The 12984-nt window shown below is 44.4% G+C and overlaps 1 protein-coding gene across 1 annotated transcript; it reads left to right on the top strand.

Annotated features, from left to right (window-relative positions):
* The first annotated feature begins 7323 nt into the window (after window positions 1-7323).
* On the top strand, window positions 7324-10711 carry LOC128806373 (uncharacterized). The gene is made up of 2 exons (XM_053975883.1): window positions 7324-9658; window positions 9891-10711. The coding sequence occupies exons 1-2, from the start codon at window positions 9092-9094 to the stop codon at window positions 10143-10145; spliced, it is 822 nt and encodes a 273-aa protein (XP_053831858.1). The 5' UTR covers window positions 7324-9091; the 3' UTR covers window positions 10146-10711.
* Window positions 10712-12984: the final 2273 nt, after the last annotated feature.

The following is a 12984-nucleotide window of genomic DNA, read 5'->3' as shown; positions in this document are numbered from 1 at the left end:
TGCTTGAACCAAGTTATTTGGGTCTGAATCATTTGGCCCACAGTTCTTTCAATGTCATTTTGACGGAGTTTTAAGAAAATCCTAATCACTCTGAAACTCTTCAGTAAAGGATCCTTGTTTAAATATAGCAAACATATTTTTGCCACCAGCCTACAGAACACAGTGATTCATTCTTTCAAGCTTTCTGCGAGCACCATCTGGCCGTCGTGATTGTTGCTATTTTACTTCTCAACGTGTTTTAACAAATTTTCTTTTGACCATGTAGTCTTTGACAGAGTCTGTGACTGAGAACAGGGGCAACTTGGTATTCTCAGCACATCGTGGTACCCACGGCAGGAACTGTCCAGTGAGATGGAGAATGCACGGGCCAGTTTTGTGTGGGGAAACAATTTCAGATGGTGCTTCCTTGGAAGGAAGGGAGATCCTTCCAGTTCAGAAGGGGAGGGCTCTTTGTGTAGGTGCTGGGGTAGCCCCTGAATGATTCTCAGAAGGGATTTGCTCCTCCCTGAATAAATCCTGCATTGAACCAAAACCAAAAAAGCTTTGGAACAGGTGGGAACACCCGTGTAAGAGTAGTCATTTGTGCTTAGGAGATCCCCGAGTTGGAGAAATAATAAGAGGACTCTGGGAAATTTGTTTTTAGGAAGGAAGATGACCCATCTGAAATACAAGTAGGTGAGGAAGGAGAACTTAAGATAATGTGAAGTTGCAGAGGAATGCCCCATTAAAATAAGGAAACTTGTTGTTGAGGATGGAGATGATCTCTGCCTTGAACTAATATCTACCAGCAAGAGTCTGTGCCTACCACAGATCATGTTTAAATTACATGTTTCAGGGAAAAACTCCATACAACCAGCCATCACCTACTGTTACAAAGCCACTTGCCATCAACAGGGAGAATTCAGAAAACAGTGAAGAACAGTCTAGAAAACACTGAACAAGTGCTGGGTTTAAACCTCTCAAGCAATTTACTTTTTCAGCATCATGAGGCTTTGCAGCAAGATTTCAGAGATTTTCTGCAGCACTGTCTTAAAGGCACTGTGAAATAAAAGCTGCTGTTTTAAACCTGTTTGATGATTCCATTAATCTCTTCCTGTTTTTATGATCAGCTCAGCAGCAGAACAATTCCCCCATTATCTATAATCCCACATTATCAGAGAAGCATGAGCCTCTTGTGGAGGATAGATCATAAAGATGCACTGACAAAAAGCAGAGTTTGGATTTCCTTTTGCTTTTAAATTTACCTGAGCTTTGTGTCAAAACTGAATTCTCTCAGGCTTCAAGTGAACCAGGTCAAAGTGGTTCAAACCAAAAACAAATTAACACATGGCTATGATTTAACCCAACACCACAAGAAGAATGCCTTTGGATTCATTCATAATGCACAGGGACCTCAGTGCTTCAGAGCATTCATGTGATCTTTTTGTAGGGAATATTGCTTTACAGAGAAACTGGAAAAATTATAGCTTTTTAAAGTTCTGATTGGAAAAAAAATTACATTTCAACTAGATTAAATCAACAGGTGTAGGTCTGCTGGGAAAAATGGAATTGATTAACAAAAACAACATGTACACATATTTATTATTTGAATATATTCACACCCATCAGGAAGCTGATTAAGCAGAAGTTGATTCCGTATTTCAGATACCGTCTAAAGACCATAAAAATTCTCTACTGTCCTTCTGTTGCTCTCAGCTGTGCTGAGAGAATCCGTGTGACATCCAGCCAGAATGGCCAAACACAACAGCCCCAGGTGTTCAGTAAGACACCTTTGCCCAAAACCCAGAGGAAGAAATATTTCCCTTCAGACTGGAGCATTTTATATAAAAACTAATTAACTTCCCTGCCTGCACACCATTTCTAGAAAACCAAGAGAGTAAGTCTTAATATCAAATTAGTGATTCTGATGGCATATTCCTTGTACCAAATACATCTTGGAAAACAGCCTTCTTAAGACCGTATCTAAAAAGATAAAAGACAAGGGATTTCAATGATACATACACCAGATATTGAAATATCACCTATATTCAAAGGCCAATAAAACAGTGTTTAAAAAGCCTCATGTAATCCCATACTTGTAATGCACAGGCACCTTCTTTGGGCTGTGCTGGAATGTGGTTTTAATGAATACCTGGAATACGCAGTTGTCTTGTACTTTCAGGGCTCAGAATTTTACCTGCTGAACTTTTCTTTTTTTTATAAGTCTGAAATCACAGATGTCCCCACTCATAGCTGCCTGAGGATTAACATAAAAATTGACTTCAGTCATTTGCATGCTGATTTTTTCCTCAAAAACATGTTAGGAGCTAAAACCAGAACTGTGTTTATGTTACAGATTATCCAGGATTCCAGTCCTGAGCAAAAGTACCTCCTATGGCTCTTCTAAAGGAATTTAGAAGATAATTGCTATCCTATTTCTCACTGTACATTGAACCTTCAACTGCTTGAACATAATCAGCCTGATTATGCTTGAGCATTCAGCTGGGCAGACAATTAACTGCTTAAAAACATCTGACCCAAACACTGCACATTGCTATAGCCACTGCAAACACTATCAAATAATGCAATCCTCCATCAATTTAACTGCTCTTCTGCAAAAAAAAAACGCCATAGGCTGCTTAAAATTATTTCAACCAAACAGAACAAAAACCACAAACAATGGCAAAAAAAAAAAAAAAAACAACAAACAAAACCCCAAACTGTCTGAAACACGCAGAAGGTTTCAGCAGTGTATGGTGAAGAGAGAAAGGGCTGAGGAATATTCAGGTGAACAGATGCCCTTAGAAAACAGGGAAGTGCACACATACATTGCAAGTGCTTGATGGGAGACTTCAAAACTCCACTGCTCAGAGGCATGTGTGGGAATGGAGATCCAGATTTGCCTGCAGTTAACCCAGCATGAAATACTGCAACATGTCGTCTACAAAAGCTTTTCTTTCTTGCTTCTCTGATGAAGTCATAACTTAAGGCACGTACAGTGGCCCTGTATCGTGAGCCTGGTGTTGTGAGCAAGGAGGAAAAAAGACCCAGTAAATGTATTAGAAGTGATACAGAAGATGTCTCTCTTCATCTATCCAGCTTCCCATCCTTTATGCTATGCTTTAGCAGTGAGCTATGATGAAAAAGCAGTTAAATATTCAGTTTTATCTGCGGAATAAAGGTTTAGAGAGATTAATTACTATTAATGTCACAGTAAACATTTTAGTAACATCACTGCAATAATCCAGATCTTTTTGACTGCTTCGTTTGAACTTCATTTAACCTTTCTGAAGATCCTTTCTTCATCCACTTACCCTATCTCTAGTTGAAGATACAATGAAGTCTGTAGGCTTCCTGTTTTTGAGGAGGGTTCATATTATTTCCATACTTTTTAAGTGGAAAGGTAACATTTCAACAAAGAAACAACTACAATACATTCTCAGAATATCTTTGCTTTGGGTTTTGGGCTTTGTTTCTTTATTTACATGGCTCATTTGAGGGAGGAACGTTTGTTTCTAAAAGGCAAGATTTTCTAATGAACGCTTTGATTTCCATTACACATGCAGTGGGAAAAAAAAAAGAAAAAAAAAGAAAAAGAAAAACATGCTTAGAAATAAGGCTGGCATCCTGCTGCACAAGACTTACCAATGTCTTCTGGCCTTGCTTTCCAGCCACATTGTAGTTGGAATGCCTCCCAATAATTCAGAGGATCTACACAGAAATACATACAAAGCCAGATGCCCAGGATGACAGGAATTTTACAGGCAACCAGCTGGGAAATTGTCTTCAAAGTCAGATAGGAAAAAAGGGAACTTTTTCAGCCTGCTAAAGCATAAGGGCTACAGGGAGAAGATTAATAACTGGCCTCACTAGATTATCACTTCTCTGGCTCAGTCTAAGACAAGATCTCCTTCCCTCTATGCCAAATGTCCTTTTCCTGGAGTTAGGAATGAGGATGATGTTTTTTTCTGGACCCAAATGAAGAGGACTTTTCAGTATGAAACTGTCAGCAACTAATGGGAAATTGAAGATGCTGCATTAATTGAAGCAGATCATCCCAGTTCCCTTCAGAACTCAGACTAGCACCCTGAGAAGCTTTATCATTAAAATTCACAGAAAATCAATTAAGAGAGGCCTGAAGCAGACTGGAGTTCCCACAGGGCCTCTCTGCATTACCTCAAAAGGTAACAAATGTCAAGGGACAGAAGTTGTCAGTCACAGTAAGCTGGCTTCATTTGTCTGGGAAAAGTTAATTAGAGAAATTAAAGACTCACACCAAGGAGTGGAAGACGAAGGTAATGGGATTTTGATAGCCAGTTGGTTCAATATTGAATCAAAAATAACTGACATAGTCAGTGATTTGTTAGGGGTTTCTAGTAATTTTGGCTAATGGGAGGCTGAATCAGAGATAAACAAAATTAACACAATGAAAACTTTCTCAGTAGTATAATAACTAATAATACTCTGTGTGGATAAACTTCTTAAAATAGATCTCTTCTTCTGTTGCAAAAGCTAGGCACCAGTTGCAAGAATGGACTTTGTTAATTTTCATGAATAAATCCATTTTGGAGGAGCAAGTGAGACAGATAAACTGTAGCTGGAGCAAGATTTAGCCACCCCATAGTCAGAGGCAATATCGTGGTACAGCAGTGGTGAAACAGCAGATGCTGACCTTGGTACTCACCAAGCACCGAAAGAAGAGGCTTTGTCCAGTTGTCCATGGGACTTTGATGAAGAGAACATCTGTTGTGATGAGACCAGGCTGTTTTGGTCCACATAAGAAATTGGGATGAGAGCTGTGAAAGGTTTTCCTGCCCATGTGTTGGAGTGAAAAGAATGAGTTGTGCATCTGTCCTGCTGGAACCTCTTTGAGGGGGTAAGCTGTGCTGCTGGCTGCAGGAAAATCAAAAACCACCACTAATTTGTTAGGGTTAGTAATCTACCTGAGGAAAATAGAAACAATGAACTGATCTGAAAGCATGCTGCTGTGTTAAAGGACTCATTCAGGTATCATGAAATTGTGCCAAAGCCAACGTCCTTGGGTGTGACAGACACTAAACCTTTCCCGTCCCAGGGTAAGAAATTAAATTCTCTCCCGGAAAAGGGAGCTCATCAGTAGATTTCATGAAAGCACCCAGGAAAAGCAAGAGTTCTGAAAAACTTAACAGCTCTGCTAATGACTTTTCTGAGACGGATGTGCCCTCATCCCAAATTGGCATCACCATAACACGGGGCTGTAAGAGCCACGTGCATCGATGGGGAGTTTGGTGCTCAAATGGCCATTCCTGCATGCCCCAGCAGGGCAACAGGAAGCTGCAGTAATTGCTTGGCCACATCAGATGGCCGAGTGTTCTTCCACAGTTGTGAGGGAAAAAAAAAGTAACTAAGCATTACAAGCACAGGCACCAATTAGTATAATCAGGCACACTGTCCCACAGGCTCAATTTAGTATTCTTCCTAGCAATGCAGCAATAACTGCTCCTCCTAACATAATTATGTTATGTCCAGTACAGCATTTCCATCTACATTTGCTACCTTAGGTGTGAGCCAGCACCAGTATTCAGCCAAAGATAAAAGGGCAAAGTTTTAAAATTTAAAAATTGCCAAGACATTTTAATGAAGTAAATGAGCTAAGGCCATCTTTTCTATTTCAGTGACTCCACCTGACAAGAAAGCAAAGGTGAGCAGCAGAAGGCAGGTGAGGTGGTGCAGGCAGGGCTAAGGATCAAAACGAACTGTGGTGGTTACATACCCAGTACAGGAAAAGCAGGCAGGACAGAGGAATCCTCTCTGAAATTAAGATGGAAGTTCAGCTTCTTCCTTTTCTGTTAAGATTGCCTATAAGGTTGTCTAGCAGGTTTTCAGACTATTTATTTCACTTTACAGACCTTACTTAGATCCATATTAATCAGCTGAGCCTCTGCTGCCATCAAAATCATGGGAAATAACATTTTTAGCAGTGCTTAGAAACAGAGCAGATAAAACTAAACTGTGCAGTCCCAATGAGCAAAGGAATTCTGTCCTATCCACCTTCAATAAGTCACAAAGACCAAAATCTCTTTAGAGCATCTCATTTACTTGCAGCCTTGCACAGTGAGCCCGCAGCTCAAAATGGATCAAAAGATGCTTCACTAAGTGACAAGAGAAATGACTGCATTCTGTTTAGTGGCAATCCTTTTAGTCATAACAAATCTTGTGTGCATCAGCTGAGCTCCAGGAGAATCGTGTGCAGCAGCAGCACCCTCTCCAGGGGCTGTTCCAGGACTTTCTCTCATCACTGCCCCAGGACTGTAGAGGACTTCCCCCCCCTCACACCTCCAGCAACAAACATACTCATCTTCCAAATCCTTACTAAGTTCCAGATCCCTCCTGTGTAAAACCAGGGCTGCCCACTGGACAAAGGTCCAGGCTCACAAACTGCTTCTCCTCCAGAGAAACCCCTCACACATCCGAGGCTGGTGCTCTTCAGCAGCAGAACTCGTCAGGAGCGCCGTTAAACTGATAATCAGGGAAACAATTCCTTCTGCTGTGTTAGGTTTGAAACAGTGCAAGGTATAGGAATTATTTATCATTCGTCCTCATGGAATGTCCCTGCCCCTCAGAGCTCCAGCACTACTGTGCAAAGCCTCTCGTGCAGCCAAACAGAAATGACTGCTGTCCCAAAAAATGAGTCTGTGAGAAATTCCCAGTGTCCTTCATGCCTTAAGAAAACAAATGAGCAGTCACTGCTGGGGTGAAATTCAGTTCTGATGAAAAATTTTTCAGGATGCTTTCCCTCTTTATGTTCTAACACAACTACAAACAAGCAAAATGAGAGATTTTAGAAGGAACAAGGGATGTTTAAAAGCAAATCTCTGAACTAAGCTTGGGATGCCCACCCAGCAGTTAAACACAGAAAGGCAGGCATTGTTCACTACCTTTTTCATGTTAAGAGGTTTCTATACTCTACCAAATTAAGTTAAGAAATTAAACAGAGAGCAATACAACCATATTTTAATTAATTTAAAGGTACACAAGAACACAGAATGTTTTCCATGAAACCAAGGGACTTCTTTTTCCTTATTTAGTGCCTGGGTGGGAATAGCAATTGAAAAAACCCACTGAAACTGTAAATGCATTTTGCCCCAGGATAGAAACAAAAGGCAATTATTTAAAAACTAGAAAAAAAAATCCAATCAGAAACATAAACCATTATGGACCACGTATTATTTTTATCCCCAAGAATTCCCCATAGAAAAGGCACGGAGAACACCATAATTCAGAAGTGAGAAAACAGAGGGACTGTAAAAGTGAAATGGAGTTCTGACAAATGACACCGCCTAGAACATGGATTCACAGGCCAACAAATCCAAACACCCCAGCAGCAGCAAGCTCCAATAGTGCATGCTCCAGCTGAGGCACGGGTGATTCTGTACATTCATCCTGTGAACTGGCACACTCACTTGCCAAGGCTGCTGAACTTCTTCTTTCCCATCTTCAAACACAAAACCTCCCAGTCCTTTCGTGGGAACCACTTAACCAAGGGAAGGCAGACCAGAAATGTGATCGTCACAGCTCACACTAACACCAAGGTACGTGCCTAAGGTACACCATCGTTAAACATAAAGACCAAGCCAGCAAGTGTATAAATCTGGGATTTGAAGAAGTGATAAAAAGACAGGAAACTCAAGCCCATGGTTAACACAAAACCTCATGATTAATATAACACAAATGCAGATGCTCAAGGACATATCCTGTCAGTCTGGGGATGTAATAGGCTGGCACTATTAAAGCAAAAATGGTTTCTAGCAAAAACTGTGTTTCCCAGAATTGAATACACCTGGGGTGGCCACTGTACATAATATTTCTCACAATATCTCTGCATCATATTTCAGAAGTTCAATTGGCACCAACCTGTTTTTCTAGATACAGGCAGGGAAGAGGTTCATTTCCTAATGATGTGCAGTTCTGTAACTTCATTAGAAACCTTTCCTCTTTCAATATTTTAATAAAAGCTAGAAAAGCACCTGTTTTGACACCAACTGTCCTTAGTAGCAACATTTTGCAGCACACAATCTGAAAAGGTCAGCCTGCCAGACAATAATACATAAAGTCAAAACCTGTTCACTACGTTAGAGACAGACAATCAACGACAAATCAGGTGTTAGCTTGTTTAGTACTCAGACACCATAACTATTACTACAATATTAGCATAACAACCAAATAAACACATTCCAGATATGCATTTTAATCCATTTACTAGCATCAGCCATGCTCTGCTTTGATTCTATCAATACATCCTGCTGCGAAAAGGTTAAATTGCCTTTTCAACATCATGTACAATCAGCTCTGGGACGCACAGCTCACCGCAGACCTCTAAACAGGAGGCAAAGACCGACACCAGTTGCCTGTCAGAACTTCTCACACATCTGTTACCTTTCTGTGGGCAGCTTCAGAAAATGGGGGGAAACCATTCCAAAGAACAGTACCAAGGAAATCCCACAGCACCATGGACTTTTTCCAGAAATTTTTAATGGATTATGTAAAATAACACAGAAGCAATTCCTGTCCACAGAAAAGACTTAAAATGTTTTTGTTTCAAGGACAATCACTGGATGTTTAAAATTTCTCGTGCTGAAAGCTGCATTAGGTCCTCAACATTGGGCAATCAATATCCCCACAACCTAAACTGTGAAATTACTACCTCCCCAAGGAGAAAATTTTCGGGACTTACAACTCATCTCAAAACCTCAGTAAAATGACACCAGCAGAACTTCCCTGAGATGTTCTATTACCCTTCAAATACTCATGAAAACAGACTTGCTTTCACTAGGACAGCCATCCATGAAAATCTGGGGTAAAACCTCTAAAAAATGGCAACGTGCACAAATGCTACTTTCCACAGCAGGCACAATCCAGTGCTCCTTTGAGTGGCTAAAGGCTGAGCAGCACTCGCTGGCACAGCCTCTTCTTCCACACCCAGCGAGGGCCCAGTGCGGCAGCGCCGGCCTTCTCAGAGATGGGCCGGGACACGAGAGAGCAGATGCCAAAAAGGGTCTGAAGCTGTGCCAAGAGAGGTTTACATTGGACATCAGGAAGGACTTTGGCCCCAAAAGGGGCATTAGATGCAGGAATGCTCCACCCCGGGAGCACTGGTGGAGTCACCATTGTGGGAGGCATTCAAGGGAAACCCGGCCATAGCACACCGGGCTCGGGCCTGCTTGCCATGGTGGCCACGGGCCACAGGTTGGACTCGACCTCCCAGGGCACATCCAAGCCAGTGCATTCCGTGATTTGTGACATCACAGCCTCTGGAGACAGCATGGTAGCTGGCAGCTGTCCCCAGCCGTCCGTGTCCAGAACCCAGGCAGATCTCGGCGTGGAGCGACGTCCAGAGCTTGTGTTGTGGCGGCAGTTCCTCGTGCAGAGCACCATGGCCGGCCAGGGCTTCTCCTGGATGCTGCAGCTGTACATGCTGATGCTCATGGTCCATCCCCTCGACCCCTCCAGCCGTCCTGAGCGGGACACGGATGCCTGGTGTCTGCTTCCCGAGGAGCTGGAGCTGCATGACATGGGTGAAGCCGCCCTGTGGGGGGACCTGGCGCTGGTGTCCTGGACCTGCTTCCTGGGGGAGCTGCTGATCACAGGCCTTGTCCTGGGATGCTACCTGGGCAGAAGGCTCTGGAGACGCCGCAGAGAGGTGAGGGAGGAGTCGGGCAAGCAGGAGGGGGCAGAGCCCGAGGCCGCCGGGCCTCTTGGGCCAAGGCCCGGTGGCAGAGGGGAGCGGAGCAGCTGGGCGGGCACCGGGCCCGAGGCAGCTCTGCTTGCTGCAGCCTCTGCTCCGGGCAGCCCAGGCAGGCCCGGGTCTCTCTCGCAGAGGCCTCGGCCCCGCTCCGCCGCTCCCATGGGGATCCCTGCGTTTGGCCTTGCAGGAGAAGCGCCGGGGCCGCTCGGCCCGTGCCGGGCCCCGCTGCTGCTGCCGGGGACGCGGCTGCTCCAGGAAGCTGATCCAGCTGCTGAGGCACAACCGCGCCCTGCTGCGGCTGTGCCTGCGCCACCGCTCCCAGCGGAGGCCCGGAGCCGAGAGAGCGGCACCGGGGCCCGACTTGAGAGAGGAGGAGACCCCGGCCTCCCCCAGCGCGGAGCTCCGGCCCCAGCGCGCTGCAGAGCCCTGCGGGGATGTGTGACCAGCGCCCGGCCCGGGCGCTGCGACATCCCCATCTTAGGAGTTAGAGACGCCCCATCCCCGACGCCTTTTCCACAAGAAGCTGACATTGCCCTCGGTGTTCCCTTTCTAGAAGTAGAAGTGTTTTAGGCATAAGATTCTTACTCCGTAGTCCCTTTCTAAAAGTAGAAGTGTTCTAGGCATAAGATTCTTACCCCGTAGTCTTGTAGTCACCCCGTAGGGTAGATTTTAGGAGCAGTCAAGTGAATAAAGTTCACGTTCTCTGCGCTGTGCTGTGCCCTTTTCTGGACACGCCATCCCGGAGGGGACACGGCGAGTGATGGGTTCGCACGGGAGCTCCAGCCTGCCTGGAATGAGAGCCTGAGTGCTCCAGCAGGGTCTGCACGAGTATGGAGAGCAGCTGCTGCACAGGGGATGGTGGGCAGTATTCTCCTGCCTCCACCTTCCCGGGAAGCTTGGAGTCGATCCCCGCCTGCACTGTGCCGGGGGGCCCCCAAAGGCCCCGGGAGGTGTCTGGGTGGCCCCCAGAAGGTGCTTGCAGGACCCCGGGGCACCAGGGAAGGAGCAGGATCGTCCCTGGAATGCTGTGGGACACACCCAGGGCGGCACCAGGGAAGGGCTGAATTCAGGCAGGCAGAGACATCCAGGGGCTGCTGGGCTATGCCAGCCATCAGTCCCGAGAGGCCCAGTCCTGTTTCGTATCTTTCTGGGGCTTTTGTATTTATTTGTGTTCAGCTCTTTGCATTTATCCTGTTCATCCTCAAAATGGGATTAGAGTTCATTTTCCTACAAAACAAAACCTTAGTTACTTTATGTCTCGGAACCAACCATGAGTACGCCTGCAAGACTGATCCCGGGGCCTTTGGGGTCCGATCCGGCTGGCTCAGGGCCCGCAGACCCTCTCAATCTCCCAAGAGCGGGAATGCTGATGGCGGGAGGTTTCAAACCCGGGGAAAGGGGGCGGAGGCGAGGGATCACAGCCAGGGGGGCACCACTGACGGCAGGGGCGAGGGGAGGCAGTAACCCGGACAAGAGCGCCAGCACAAGGCTCTGGGTGGAGAGGGGGAGATGTGGAACAAAGCACTTGGTGCGACACGACGACGTGCTCCCGGCTTAAATGACTTCTCTTTGAATTACTCTGCATCTTGCTCCATTACAGCACCATCAACACCTCTGTTAAACACAGATCCCTCACTGCGAGGAGGACAATGTTGCTATTGTCTGGAGAACGTTAACTTTGGTGCCGTACCCATTTCTACAAATGCGATAGGAAAAAAACCCTACAAATCAGCTTGACAATTTCAAAAGCCGGTTCCTCAACTCTTCCACACCAGTTTCCTTATTGGCGACATTCAGCAGTGGTACCAAACGAGCACAGAAAACAAATGGAAGAAGAAATGCAGAGAGTCAGCAGCCACCACCTACTAAAATACATTTTCAATATAGTTCAAAGGCCTCTAAGAGCAAGTTCGAGGTGTAAATGGAGGCACTCACACAGAAATACTGCCAGCTGGTAGTTTTGGCATTTCCTCCAAGTTTTCTCTTCGTTTCTTTATCTCTCACCTAAATAAGAGGAAAAAACCCAAACAAATGTGACCTTTCGGGCAGATAAAAGATGTGGTTGTTCCTTAAGAAAGCATTTTATTCTGCCTGTATAATAACCTGTGGGGAAAAATAGGAGCTTTTAGCAAAATGTGCCTGTGCTGTTGTAGTTGTTCTGCCACTGTGAGAAATCACAGGCACGGCTGCAAGGCTCCTGCAGCTTGCCCTGGGCGAGGGTCAGGGACCACTTATCCCTGCAGGGATCACTGGGAATAATGACGGGCGAAATGTGGAGGGAGCTGCATAAATAAATACTTGCCATTTCCGTAGCAAAAAAACCTCAAAACAAAGCGACAAAAATAGTTGGCCTCTGAAGTAGGAAAATTTAAATTAACTATTTTAGGTCTGCTTTTGGTTCAACATTCATCAACCTAAATTTGAATATGCATAGAGTAAGTAATTAAAGGTAGCTGAAACTTAAAAATAAATGTCTATTTCCTTGTGCAGAACCTACAGTGAAACACATTAAAAAACAGTTTTGCTTTAGATCTGCTTGGTATTGACTTCATTCAGTCTTATACTCATTAGGGTATCAAATACATGGGGAAGTATATTCTTTGTTTCATTAAGCATGTATTATTAATTAGAAAGGCATAGCTTTATCAGAGTCACTGCTGATACCAGCATTACTTGGGTAAGTTCCAAGTACTGACATTCGAACATCATAACAAAAGCAATGCTCAACAGAGCCTCAAAAACACACCGTTCAAAGTTTTTCAGATGTCCTACAGTTGCTAAGGTATCTCCAGAAAGAGGAGCAAGCTGAAAATTGCACAGGAAATTTTAAACCCATTTCTCTTTTTTCCCCTTAACTTTCTTGTGGGCAACAGAAAACTCCTAATGCAGGGAATGAAATGTAGTTTTTATACCTGAGTTGTGAGTCGTCCCCTCAGTTTCAACCACATCCACTGCTCAGTGGAATCCTGGAAACAGTCAAATCATCAGTATGAAATTTAAATTGTTTTCAGGAAAGCAGGTATTTTTTCTCTATTCCCATCCCTCCCCAACACCAAGTGAGAAAGGCTTAATCTGAAAATTAATTATTACAAAATTATAGTTAGGCGTAATAAGTTCACCACAAGTTCCCGCAGAAAGAGAAAGGAGAGCAGAATCAGAGGTTATCAAACTCAATATAAAGTCCAACTCATGCTTTCTCCAAAGCCTCATTTAATTTATCCAGGATTAAAAAAAAATAAATCACATAATAAAAATTTTACATATTAAATACTATCATTTCT

Source organism: Vidua macroura, chromosome 4, assembly GCF_024509145.1.
Source record: "Vidua macroura isolate BioBank_ID:100142 chromosome 4, ASM2450914v1, whole genome shotgun sequence".
NCBI classification, from domain to species: domain Eukaryota; kingdom Metazoa; phylum Chordata; class Aves; order Passeriformes; family Viduidae; genus Vidua; species Vidua macroura.
This window is presented reverse-complemented; position numbering and strand designations above follow the sequence as displayed.